This window comes from Ixodes scapularis, unplaced genomic scaffold (assembly GCF_016920785.2).
Source record: "Ixodes scapularis isolate PalLabHiFi unplaced genomic scaffold, ASM1692078v2 PGA_scaffold2__306_contigs__length_199485367, whole genome shotgun sequence".
Lineage (NCBI taxonomy): Eukaryota > Metazoa > Arthropoda > Arachnida > Ixodida > Ixodidae > Ixodes > Ixodes scapularis.
In genome coordinates, this window is record NW_024609857.1 from 28,263,649 (window position 1) to 28,277,252 (window position 13,604).

Here is a 13,604-nt window from a genome sequence, read left to right on the forward strand (position 1 = left end):
AGTCCTGTGCCTCACGCGTTGCTTTAAACACACTTCTGTTGTCTGACTCAAATTTTGTCTTGAGGCTTCTGTAGTGAGAACAGCGTTTCTTCATTTACACGTTTTATGAACGTATTCTACAGTCACCACCGGTAGCGATTTTCTTTTTTTTTTTTTTAATACGAACTTATTTTGTTTTTTTGTGTGTTTGGGAATAATGTTAAAGCAATTTATACCATAAACACCGCAAAATCTATTAAAAGGATTGCAGTTCATTATTTCAGATGACACTTACCCAAGAGGGAAAAGGTAGCAAGAACACGAATATCAGCACTGATATTTTTTGACAAATACGATATTCTATGTTACCTCTGGGGTGTATGAACGATCTTGTCTTTGAAGGGACATTAAACTCACCAAAATATTCAGAAGTGCCGGGATCGGACACGCACGTCACAAAATATAATTTTCCGGGAACCGCGAGAATCGGAATTGAATTACAGAGAAATTAAATCCAAAATAAAGGTAAGTTTTGGTTTTGTTCTCTAATGAAAACGTTCCTCCTGGCGTGAATATTACGCTAAATGTCGTTTTTACAGCTAAGCTGTCTATGGCTATCCTCCGTTTGATACTCAATATACAACGCTGTCAAAGCTACTGGCGCGAGCGCGTGGCTTTATCTATGGTTTCGTTCGCGCGAGCGCGTGTGCAAATGATCCACAATATCAAGCCTCATGCTCGCGCCAGTAGCTTTGACAGCGTTGTACGCAAAGAGTGAAACAGAGCATAGATTCTGGCATGTCGTTTCCGGGGTCAGACCGAGCGTAGACCAACAATGAACCTTTTCCGAGAAGCGTTCTGCGCACGCGCGAGCGCCCGATGCCAAGCGGTGGAAGTCGGCACGAAAAATCGAGGAAATTCGAAATGAGGCTGTGGATGAGCGAGTAGAACACGTAATTGCAGCATATATATAATTGTGTTACACAAAAAAAGAAAGTGGACGGAAAGAAAATCACGAAGTTTGGGTGGACGCCAAGGATGCCCCTCTTTAAAGTCGCATTGGGCACGCGACGCAGCTCAGAGAGTGAAGAAACTGGTAGCGTAGCTGCCATTATCGATTGGTAGTGCAGGTAGGTCACTTCCTCGATTTTTAGTTCGTGCAGCCACCGCCTGGTGCCGTCGGTATTTGGAAAAGGTCCATTTTGTACAGTTAATGCTGCAGACGCCGGTGCTGCACGCGCACGTCTTCCCCGTATAAAATATTCGAAGTAAATAACCAAAATGAAGCGTTGACGAACGCGCGTGCAAGATGCCACTTGTTTTAGGCCTTTGCTTCAGAGTTACTGCTGCATACGCCGGCAACGCACGCGCGACTTCCCCTCGAGCGGCGTCTCTCTCCCCCCTGACATCGCGCTATGCAGCGCGCTCGTCGGCGATCACCTGGCGAAGATCGCGCCACTGTCCTTATCAGTGGGTCTTAAGAGTTCAGATGGGACGCACCTGTGCTGTACGTTCCGAAGAGAAGCAGCGGGAGTACGAGGAGCGTCGACGCGCCCAAAAGCGAGGATCGGCACGCCGCCAACGGGAAACCGCCGTTGCCGCTGCTCCCAGTCCGACATAGCAAATCCCACCAGAACGCCAGCTTCGCTGGACTTCCCTCTTAATGGGGAGGAACGGCTCTAACATTTTGCTTTCAGGATAAGGAGGTGACCTGCGCTCAAAACACCCTAGCTTCCTCGTATAAGCAGGAATAATTTGTGTCGCTTAGTGAAGCCTGCGCGGTACACTGGCTCAACAACTGACATACCGGCACGCATCTCCGACTCTCGCTGTAACCGCCGTTTTGGAAAACGAGTGGCGCCACCTATAGTGAATTGGAATCGCGAATAGTCACTGACGCCTTTAGAAACGTAGGGCGTGGCCAATTCTCAGCATTCTAGATATTATCGCCAATGACCTGGCGGCATTCTCCGATAAGAGCCCCTAGGGTCGAATCACGAAGCAAGAAGTCTGAACATAATAAGCCATACCTTACGTAGATTTTTTTCTTCTAAACCTTTAGGTGTCCACAGAAGAAGCAGAAATACGAAATACAAAAGATACACGTTAATTGCGAATTCATCGGGCTCGATTGGATTAGCGCACGCACAAAAAATAAATTGATGCCGTGACGTTGTACTCTTTATGAAAGCTCGATTGGCCCCTCCAGGATCTCGTAGCGTTGATATGCTCAGATTTAGAGGGTAACTGCAAAGAAAAAAAAGTGTTTTTTTTTTTAAGCCTATTTTGGACAAGCATGTCACAAAACAAATCTTCCACGAAAAAAAAAAATTTTGCAATATGTATGCCACAGGACGAAATTTAGTCGGAGTCACAACCACTCCACCATTTGAAACTCCCTCTTTTAGACCCACGCGGAGGAGAGGTATACGCCCCGCCCCTCACTCTTGGATTTTCTCTTGGATTGACTTGGCTAAGGGAAAGGGGGGGGAGGGTGTAAGGGGGGAAGGTGCCGTCGATGTACGCTGGAAGCTAGAACCGGTTTGCTTCCGTCGTATTTCTTTGGTCGGTGAAAACCTGGCAACAGCGCACGTTCAACTTGGCGCCGGTATTGTTTTGGTTTGACAGGACGCGAGAAGCTCCGTGGTTTCTGAGCACATGTAGCGAAGACGTGACCTGAAAAGTGCCCCTGTTATCTTCCCGAAAGACGGAAAGAATCATTCGTAATCGTGGTGTGTGCTTTGAAAGCGAAGGGGGTCACAGGGTCCACGAGTGCGCAACCAGAAGCCAACGTTCATGCATTGACTTAGGTAATCTCGTTCTGTTTGGTGCGACACCTCGATGCGACAAAAGACTGAAACGTTCGTGGTGTGTGGTGCAGGGCTTGGAAGTAGATACCCACACTAAAACGGAGCGCAAATTGGTTGTTGTGGGGTTGACGTTCAACGGGCACAATCCCGTCGTCGTCAGCTGGTCCGATCCAGCGGTCCGATAGGACGCAGCGAGCTGAGGCAGCGAGCGTTCTTAAAGGTAAATTTTTCTTTGTTTCGTTTTAAAATGTGCAAGATTCCCGACGCATACCGTGAGTAGAAAGCTGCGGGGCGTTTTCAAAAAATTTACATCGTTTTATTTGAAAAATGGACTCCGGATTGTTGTCCTCAATCTGCTGTTTTTATGCTTCGTGTTGTTAGACTGCGTTTGCACAGCGACGTGTTTTCACAACGACGCACACCGCTCGGGCAGAAGATTCGGTCCTGCAAACGACCAGTTATACAGAATTTCCGGGAAACTTAAGTCACCACCGATGTTTTCCTGTAAATCTCGTGCGAGTTTGTAGCGCTCATCATGCGTGTGAATAAATTTGGGCAAGATTTCCTACCTGCCGACAGATGCATGAACTAAGACCATTTTTTACGTAGTGCACATAGTGCTTTTTCTTTATTTTGGGAAGCGGCGTTAGTGCATTTATTATGGTACAGTTACTTGAGAATTCAGAAATTAGGGACGGCGACCAAGCTTTCCGAACTTTGTCTCTTTCCTCTCTGGCACTGCCCCAAGTTTCAGTTTCAGTAGGCATACCTAGTAGCAGGTTCAAAATGCTCTAAAGCAGGTAAAAGACTGAGAAGTCAGGGCGGTGCAAGATGACCGGGGAAGTTCTTTTGCGAGGTTTGCGGAATATGCAAACGATTTTCTTATGCCCGTCGTTTGCGTCTCTCCAGCAAAACGAATAAAATGATCTACGAAGGCGTAATCACAAGCCAAGATTTACGATAACAGTAAACATTCAATTCAAACAACTTTACGTAAGTTAATTTGGAACCCGAAAAAAAATATCGGTCGTCTAAAGCAGTATTCGGACGTCTGAAGGCTTCTGCGGACAGCTAGTACGTAATAACCTGGCTGTGCCAGGTCTTTTACGTAACAGCTGTGTCTCAATCGCAGACGTTGGGTTCGCTCGGTGCGAATCTCGGAACCCTCCAGAGCGAAATGACGAGAACGTACCTGGACTCGCTTGTCGCTACACGCACGCTCGATTGCCTGTAGCCAAATAGCATTCAGCTTGTGATTTTTCGGGACGACATGACTGCTGGAAGACTCGCTGTCACGATCACTCATCTCGCAGCACTTTAAAGAGCAACGGCGCCTCTTTACTAGAGCTGACATCCCCAAGAAGTCGCCACCTGCACGCGCAAGCAAAAGAGAAGGAAAAAAGAACAGCCCATTAAGAAAGCAAAGGGGAAAACGAAAGTAACAAACCGCGCTATGAAAGCCAAAACCCCGCGTCGCTTCCTATCACTAACACTGGCGACAGCTGCTAAACACGCACTACTTCACTTCAGGAAGTCTCACTCAAGCGCCTGAGTTAACGTGAAACACAGATCGCTTCGGCGAAACCATTAGTCGAGGTAGCCGAGACAGGCGGGAGTGCCCGTTTTTTGTTTGTTATGGTGTGAATCCAAACGGAAGTGCCCGTCTTGTAAACCTTTTGTAAAGAATAATAACTCTCATTGCGTGGGTTATTCCTTAAACGTAAAAATCTGCCGCTCAAAAGGAAATTACAACATATAATAAAGGTTTAACAACCAAGATCTAAGCTGTCCATCAAACTCTTAGCCAATGAGAAGTATAGCTGCCAATTGCTGCTGAACGTCACAAAACACCAACTTCGTGACGCGCTATTTAAAACGGACGAAATAGCCGCAAACAAAAAACCAGTCTCACGCATGCTGTAAAAAAAATTCGCGCAAAAATTGTTTTGCGAAATGCTTGTCCAAATTAAACTGTTCAATTTTTTTTTTCTTTGCAGTTATTTTTTAAGGCGAATGTGAAAAAAGTACGAGACGCACCAGAGCGAAAAAATCAAGCCATTCCACTCTGTGAAGGTGGATAACCAGCGAAGCTGTTTAGCACACGACGGTAGGAACGCATTTTGTCTTGATCGGTGGTCATCGTGACGAAAGGTACGCGCACACATTTCGAGGACTACCGCCGCCCCGAGGAGCCGGTGGAAACTAGACATGAGCGACGGGACCGCCAACCGGCGGAAGGAAAGGAAACTAGGCACGCAAGCGCTTGGAAAGATGTCAAAATTACGGAGGTGCGAGCCCCCTCTGAGTTTTGCTGACGCACAGAAAAAATCAACGAAACCCTAGTCATAATCAGCTTCGCGGTAAAAAGCTCCGGCCACAATGAACATAACAGGTGGGAGCACGAACTATAACTTAAACAATCGTGAACTTTTTCGGCAGCTGCTCGACATATCCCTGCAGAGGCGCTAAACACGTCAAACACAAAGTTGGAGCCGAAAGTTCGCGGAGGGCGCCGATTGGACATCGACGAAAAAAGCGCGAAGTCATCGTCGTCATAGGCCAATCGCTGCGCTCCGTCAACTTCGGTCCTAACTTTGTGTTTGACGAGTTTAGAGGCCCAACAGTCCATAAGAAACCGGGAGCGTTTACCTTCCTGCAGCGTTTGGGAAAGCCAATTCGTGTAATTTACAGGAAGAGCTCGGCGAGTCACGAGGCTGATAACACGTTTAGACCTAAGAAGGCTGGTCTTCGCTACTACACTTTAATCGTGACGTCACAGTATGCTCAGTGCCACGGCGCGGATTGCTTCTTTTAGGCTTAAGAAAACTATATTAGCCTCTTGTATTCGCGGAGCAATTCCTCCGTACATTGCAGCGATATACTTTGCCGCATCTCTTGTGGGAAAATGGACACTAAACAATTCTCACAGCATGAATTTGCTGGTCGCAGAAGGGATGCATCGGACTCTGAACGTTTCTCGGAATGTGACTATCGACGCTTTAGTACAAATTATCTGCTAAATTGCGCGGAGCGGAAATTCGCATCTAGAATTTAACTAAGCCTGACAATTTAGAAAGTAATTATTGTGTTGATATCTTATTTTCGCTTATTATTGCGCGCTACATTTATGCCCCGATTGTCTGCCGGCCTCGGAAACACTATCCCGAAGGGATACCTTCTATTTCAAAAGTGTATTTTTATTTACATGATTTTTGAGTCGATGCGAAAATCATGAATGTTTAAGTATAGTTAAGAGGGCACCTCATTATTTCGCGACGCAGCAGCACGGCTTATTAAGAGTTTGGCGCATAATGAGTGGCTTGCACCGTTAAGTTCTCGTCATGCGAGCAAAAACTATATTTCCCTTTGCTGCTGAAAGTCTCAAAGCGGAGCTGCAATCCACCCTCCATTTTCAACGCACATAATAACAGCTAGGGCTTTTTCAGAACCAAAGTTTGAAATAAGATTCTTTGTTTTATTGCACATGTGGACGTCGAAGTTATAATTGTTTTCCTGTTTCGAATAGTGTTAAGGCTAAGCCGTGCAGGTGAAGCTCGATAATGAAAAGTGATCCCGAGCGCCCGAACAAACTGGTACTAAAACTAAAACTCTCAGTGCGAAGTAAAACTTTAGCAGTCCTGCCCCCCCCCCCCCCTCCCCTTCTCAAAAAATCACAATAAGAACACATTAATAATAAAATCTTGTGTTTCAAACATTGTACGACAAACTCTGCGAAACGAACAATTCCGCTGACTGTCATAGAGGAACGAACAATTCCGCAGGGGGTCATAGAGATTAGTCTCTGGACGTTTCCTTTTGCTGTTCTTTTTGCTCAAAATCCACTGATGTTCTTTTATTACTTCTAAGAAGTTTCTCGTTCAACCAATGTTAATTACCGTCGTCCGAAAGCGTAAAAAATTTGGAACCTTTTAGTGAAATGGAAGTAGTAAGCGTTGAAGGCCTTGTTGCGCTTTGAGGCGCTCTTTCGCTAGGTACTCGTTGAGGACATTGACGTCGAGAAAGAATAAGAGCACAACCGGCTTGTGTTAAACGGTTTATCCGACTGCTCGTTCGCTCGCGCTCGCGATTCCCCATCCCCCTCGTCTTCTTTTAGCTCCAGGCTAAATGTCTCGTGTCAGTGGTGTTCATTGTTAGTTTTTCAACATCCTCCCCCCGCTCACGAAGTGAGGAAATTGGGGATAAGATTTACAAAGTTTCTAAAGGGTAGAGCAGCTGTACTGGCCGTCGGATTACACAACCACACGGCAGCTTAACAGCACACGCCCTTACATTTCCATCTCTTCCTGGAAAAACTTCAACGACACGTACCAAGGTCCTAAGATGTCTTGGAGTGATACGGTCATGCAACAGTACTACATCACCAACGTTCGGTGCACGGCTGCTGAGCGGTAGTGCAAGGTGGGCCGAACGAAGCTCTAGTAGATATTCTTTCTTCCAACGTACCCAGAAATTGTTCATGAGCCTCTGCCTATATTTCCACCGGCGTGTTAGTGAATCTCTCGATGACGCGTGGGTTGGCTCCGCCTCTGGAAGAGTCATCAATCGCCTTCCTATGAGTAGGTGAGCGGGGGTCAAGACCGCTGGTTCACTATTATCGGCATGAAGGTAGGTGAGTGGCCGAGAGTTCAGCGCTGCCTCGATGTCAGTCAGTACCGTCGTTAGTTCTTCAAACGACAAGCTCTGCCGTCCAAGAATTTTCCGGAGGCACGTTTTCACCGACCTCACCATCCTTTCCCACCAGCCTCCCCACCAGGCTGCCCGTTCTACAATGAACTTCCAGGTGATTCGGTTAACACTGCAGAAGTCTTGAGATTCTGCACCGCGAATAGCCTCCCACAAGGCCGGCAGGTCCTTCGCTGCTCTCTTGAATGTCAGCGCATTGTCGCTATAAATGGTGCTTGGGAGACCTCTTCGTGACACAAAGCTTCGCAGGGCCAAAAGAAATGGCGCCGTGGCCGCGGTGGATACCAGCTCGAGGTGTAGTGCCCGGGTGGTCGCGCAAGTGAATAAGGCAACGTAGGCCTTAACGCACTGCCCTGCTGAGTTGACCAACAGTGGCCCCGCGAAGTCGATTCCCACGACTTGAAAGGGTTGACTCTCTTCCACTCTGTCCCGTGGTAGCGGAGCTACGGGGGCTGTGGCCGGTTTTGCTTGGAATCGTCGACAGATGCGACATTCCGCGATGATCTTCTTCACGGCTCGTCGTGAACTTAAGAGCCAAAATCTGTGACGAATTTCTGTCAGAGTGGCCTGCAAGCCTCCATATAATACTCTGAGGTGAGCATTCATTACAAGCAACTTGGTGAAAGGGTGATCTCCTAACAGAAGACTAGGATGTCTCACCTCCTCCGAGGCTGTGGCTTGGTAAAGTCTGCCTTGAATACGCAAGGTTCCTGTGTCGTCAAGAACGGGCTGCAGATCGGTTATTCTCGATCTTTTTGAGATACTTCCGCCTTGATCTTCCGCTCCTGGATCTCTCTGCCGAAGCATTCTCGTTGGACATTCTTGATCCAGAAAGCTTCTGCATCTCTAATATCATCTGCCGTTAGGGGCAGTTCAGGTGACTTGTTCTGTCGACGACAACCTTGAACAAATCATTTTATCCACGCTGTGACACGCAGCATCTTGGTATAGCTGCTGAAATTCTCCAATGTCAAGAGTGCGGTTGGTGCTCTCACAGTGGTCAGCAGTATTTCCCCGACCTGTTGTCGTCTCTCCCCATCAATTCCGTTGAGGTCTTCATCTTCTGAGGTACTGCCAATTGGCCAGTTTCCTTCTTCTCGGGAAAGCCACTCAGGCCCAGACCACCATAACTGATACGCACTTAGCTGCATTACCGTCTTCCCTCTAGTTAGGGCGTCTGCTGGGTTCGCGCTGCCCGGGCAGTGGTGCCAATTAGAGGGATCGCTTAGTGCTTGTATTTCTGTCACTCGGTTACCGACGAAAGGTTTCCATGCAGTTGCTGATCCTTTAATCCAACCGAGGGTTATCATTGAATCTGTCCAGTACCATAGCGTAACTACGACACCAAACAAAACAGTGCACAGATATTTAGCCATGCGTGCTCCCAAGAGGGCTCCCATCAGTTCTAGTCGTGGGAGGGTCAGCGTCTTAAGCGGGGCAACTCTGGACTTGGCAAACACCAGAGTGACGCTGACATTTTCTTTTCTATCCACGGCGCGAAGATAGGCACAGGCATCATAAGCCTGAGGGCTGGCGTCTGTGAAAACGTGAAGCTCCAGCTTGCTCTCACCATCCGCATTCTGTAAGTGTCTCGGAGCCATGATGCGTGGCAAGTCCTTTAACTCGGCGCACCACGTTGTCCACTCTTGCCGTAGTGCTTCTGGTAGTTCTTCATCCCATCCCAGACCATGTTGCCATATACGTTGAAACAAAATCTTTACTCGTATGACGTACGGTGAGAGGAACCCTAGGGGATCGAAGATCCTAGCAGAGGCTCTGAGGACGAAGCGTTTTGTAGTCATGTTTGTCGAGAGAATCTCCAAGAGATGGTCACTAGAGAACGTGAAGGAATCTGTGGTTTTGTCCCACACCAGTCCCAGTACCTTTGTGACTTCGTGGGACTTGATTGACGTGATGTGAGCTGAATTATCGACGTTCCCCTCCTTTTGATTGAATAGGTTCTGCAGTTGGCTGGAATTGGTATTCCATTTGCGAAGTTCCATGCCGGCCTCTCTGAGCAATGTCTGTGCTCCATCAGCGAGTATTCGGGCTTCTTCGGTGCTTGCGGCTCCAATCAGTAGGTCGTCCACGTAAAATGAGTCCAGCAAAAGAGCCGCGATGTCTTTGTTCGAATCACTCACGTTCTTTAAGTGATGACGAATTGTCGCTCCAAGTAGGAATGGACTGGCAGTTGTTCCAAAAGGAACTCGCGTCATGCGCCACTCTTTGATATCGGGCAGCGGCTCGCCTGGTCTGGGTGTCCTCTCAAACCAAAGAAACCGGAGAGCATCTCTGTCATACTCTGCAATTTCTATCTGCAAGAAGGCCTTTTGGATGTCAGCTGTGAGAGCCACCTTTTGCCTACGAAATTGGAGCAGCACCGGCAAAAGTTCTGTGTTAATGGTAGGCCCTTTCTCAAGATGGTCGTTGAGAGATCCGGTGTTTGGCGCGTGTGATGAAGCGTCGAACACCACTCGAATTCTTTTCGATTCCGAGTTGGCCCGAATCACCGCTCGATGAGGCATATAATAAACGCGTCCATCACATGAGGACTTTTCGTTCACCTCTTCCGCGTGTCCGTCCTCAAAGTAATTGCGTATCGCTTTGTCATATAGTGCGATGGAGTCATCGTGCTTGAGACGTTGGATCAGGCTGCGGAGTCTAGACCTGGCAGTGATGTAATTATTTATAAGTGTTGTTGCTGTCTCCTTCCAGGGTAGAGCGACTTCGTAGCGGCCATTCTTCCAACTTATTTTCTCTGTGAATTGTTCGAGTACCGTACTATCTTGCTCTTTCGTACTGGTCGGTTCATCCCTGATTCCAATGGCCTCCAGCTCCCAGACGTTTCTTAACGCTGCCCCGTCGTCTTCGGCGGTCAATGCCACTCCTAACACGCATACCATCAAGTTCGCGGTAGTATCCGACAAGACTCTCACGGTGCCTGTTGGACCCTGAAAGGTCCATCCTAGGCTAGTTGAAATGGCCACCAGGCCGGGGATGGATGATGAGCGCCGTGTTTCGCCAGTCAACGATCTCCACATTTGGTCAGCGCCAATGAGCAGGCTTATGCCTTCCTCTGCTTGGACGGAGGGAAACATCAACTCGTCAGCGATGGACCCCGTGATCGCTTTAAGGAACGAGTGTTCGACGGGTGTTTCGATGAGATCTTGGCTGATAAATGGGACGACAACGGCTTCTAAAACATACTCCGTCATCGCATACTGGCCTCGAAGTCGTAGTCTGACCAGTGTGAAGTTCTGTTTTATCACGTCCGAGCCGCTGTTGGCAAAGGTGTTAAGCTTCATGCTTCGTTGGCCTATAATTTTCAACTTAAGTTTCCCTGCCAAGTCTTCTCTGATGAACGTCTTCTGGCTTCCACCATCGATAATACCGCGGATATATGCGCAGCTCTCATCACTCACGGCCCAGCTCCTGAAAGTTTGCAGTAGAACGCTCGATGCTCGGTGAGGCGTCGTATTACTGGTGGTGAGTATATTGGCGGTCTCTTCCGGAACTGGTCTTGTTGTCTGCCAAGCAGGATTGCACATTGACGAGACATGTCGTCCCCTGCATCCAGAACATCTCGCTTGGCTGCGGCAGTCTTTGGACCGATGCCCTCGTTTGGTGCAGCGAAAACATCTCATGTCTTGCGCTAATCTTCCTTTCTTTTCTTCAAGTGCGATGTCAGCAGTACAAGCGCCGGTACTGTGACTCTGCTGGTTGCAAAAAAAGCAGTAGTTGTCTGTCCCGCTGGTTTGTAACGCGAACGTTGATGGTGGATAAACAGTTTGTATCGGTTTAGGAGCTATCCTCGGCACACTCGCTGGTCTTTCCTCGAGCGGTGCTGATCGTTCTCTGCTCTCGATTTCCACGCGAAGAAACCACAAAAGTTTCGCCAGCTCCTCACCGGCATCCGTTGTCGATGCAGCGACGTTGACTGCTCCATCGCCAGACGTGCTAGCCCCCTCCTCTCTGCCGGCGGAAACTACAAGCGGTATTCCGTAGCTTTTGTGTCGATGGTAATCCACAACGATGTCCGTTGGAAGACTGGACAGGAGTATGTCCACCATCATTGTGGCGTACGTCGCACTTGAAACATCCAAGGAGCGCAAACCGCGAATGTTTGTCTGGACGTGATCGTACACATTGCGCAGTCCTTGGACATCACGCACTGACTTTACCATTGGAAGGTTTCGAAGCCGCTCCAGATATTCCCGCTGAATGTTTTGCTTGTCGCCAAAGCGTTCAGTAAGTATCTCTATTGCATCTCTGTAGCACGCTGCCGTAGCCTGCAGCCCGGAAACGGCACTGGCGGCAGGCTCATTCAGAAGCGACCGCAGGTACTGGAATTTTTCTACATCAGAGAGCTTGGTGTTCCGATGTATTGAGGCGTCGAACTGCTCCCAGAAGGGTTGCCACTGCGTGAGCTCCCCTTGATAGTGTAGAAGTTGCAGTTTGGGGAGCTCCATTCCCGTAGCTTGGGAAGGGTGGCCCCTGTCGCCGTCGGCTCCCGTAGCGGATGTGGTTGGCGTTGCCTGCAACCGCGCGATCTTGTTGCGAAGTTCGCTGAGGGTCCTAGCCACTTCGTCTTCATATTCTGCGACAGTGATGTAGTCTGTCTCCAGGTCACTATCGCTGATGTGTGGTTCGATCTCCTCGTTGACTTTACGGAGTTCCTCGTTGCTGGTTACCAGTCCGTCTCTCAGGTTTTCGAGAGAAGAGGCATCAACGGCGACGGACTGGAGCATGGTCGTTATCTCGTTGATTATCTTCGTATTCTGACTGCGTCGGACTTTACGCTTGGTCTTGAGCCGATCCATCTTCAGGTTGATTCCTCAAGTCCAAGTCCCGGGTTTTGGCACCAAATAATTGTTGCGCTTTGAGGCGCTCTTTCGCTAGGTACTCGTTGAGGACATTGACGTCGAGAAAGAATAAGAGCACAACCGGCTTGTGTTAAACGGTTTATCCGACTGCTCGTTCGCTCGCGCTCGCGATTCCCCATCCCCCTCGTCTTCTTTTAGCTCCAGGCTAAATGTCTCGTGTCAGTGGTGTTCATTGTTAGTTTTTCAACAGGCCTCACGTGATATATGACGGTAAACACCAAACAGCGATATGAGCATGAGTATTAGTTTTCCTTCATATTAGTTGGATACGCTGGTGTAGTTGATTCAAAAATAGACACTTCGGGCGCCTTTTGACAATATGAGAGACTAGACAAGCAGAGTCGTAGATTTCTAAGCATCTAATTTATTTTTGTGAAACACTTTTAGTCAATGAAGCTTGAGGTTTTACGAAGTCAGTTACAAAGTTAAAATTCCACAAACTCAGAAGTTAAAAAGCCAACATCAATTTCACAGGTGTTGGGGACGATGTCAATGCGGCGTTTCAATCTGGGCGAAAGTTTACCGGTATATAAAGAGGATTATAAAAAAAAATAGTATTGGAAGTTAGAACCAGTGACATAAAGAGGAAAACGAGTATTCTTAATGGGTATCTCTAATTTTGTTATGTTTGAGGGATACGTCTACGGGGGGGTGTTGTCACCCAAAAAGTAAAGAGATAATTGCAATATGTGTATACTAAGATATAAAGCACTGGATTGGTTGGGCAAAACGCTACCCAGTGCAACTGGTGTCTACAAAAGACCTTTTCCACATACCGACGGCACCAGGCGGTGGCTGCACGAACTAAAAATCGAGGAAGTGACCTACCTGCGCTACCAATTGGTATGGGAGCTACGCTACCAGTTTCTTCGCTCTCTGAGCAGCGGCGCGTGCCCAACGCGACTTTAAAGATGGGCATCCGCGGCGTCCACCCAAACGTTGTGATTTTCTCTCCGTCCACTGTCTTTTTTTGTGTAACACAATTATATATACGCTGCAATTACGTGTTCTACTCGCTTATCCTTTGCCTCCTTCCGAATTTCCTCGATTTTTCGTTCCGACTTCCGCCGCTTGGCATCGGACCCTCGCGCGTGCGCAGAACGCTTCTCGGAAAAGGTCCATTTGTGGGAGACGAGGGTGGAAGAAGACGGGGCGGAGGGCACGTGATAGGCGGTCGGACGAAGAGTCACGAGCTGGGGCCAGACAGTGCGTGCTGGGCGAGGCTGGG

The 13,604-nt window shown here is 48.3% G+C and overlaps 1 protein-coding gene across 1 annotated transcript; it reads right to left on the reverse strand.

Moving 5' to 3' along the window:
• Positions 1-8,404: 8,404 nt before the first annotated feature.
• On the reverse strand, positions 8,405-12,313 carry LOC115326201. Its single transcript, XM_029987006.2, has 2 exons — positions 10,047-12,313; positions 8,405-9,464 (listed from the first exon to the last, which is right to left on the reverse strand). Exons 1-2 carry the CDS (start codon positions 12,311-12,313, stop codon positions 8,405-8,407), a joined length of 3,327 nt encoding a protein of 1,108 aa, XP_029842866.2.
• Positions 12,314-13,604: the final 1,291 nt, after the last annotated feature.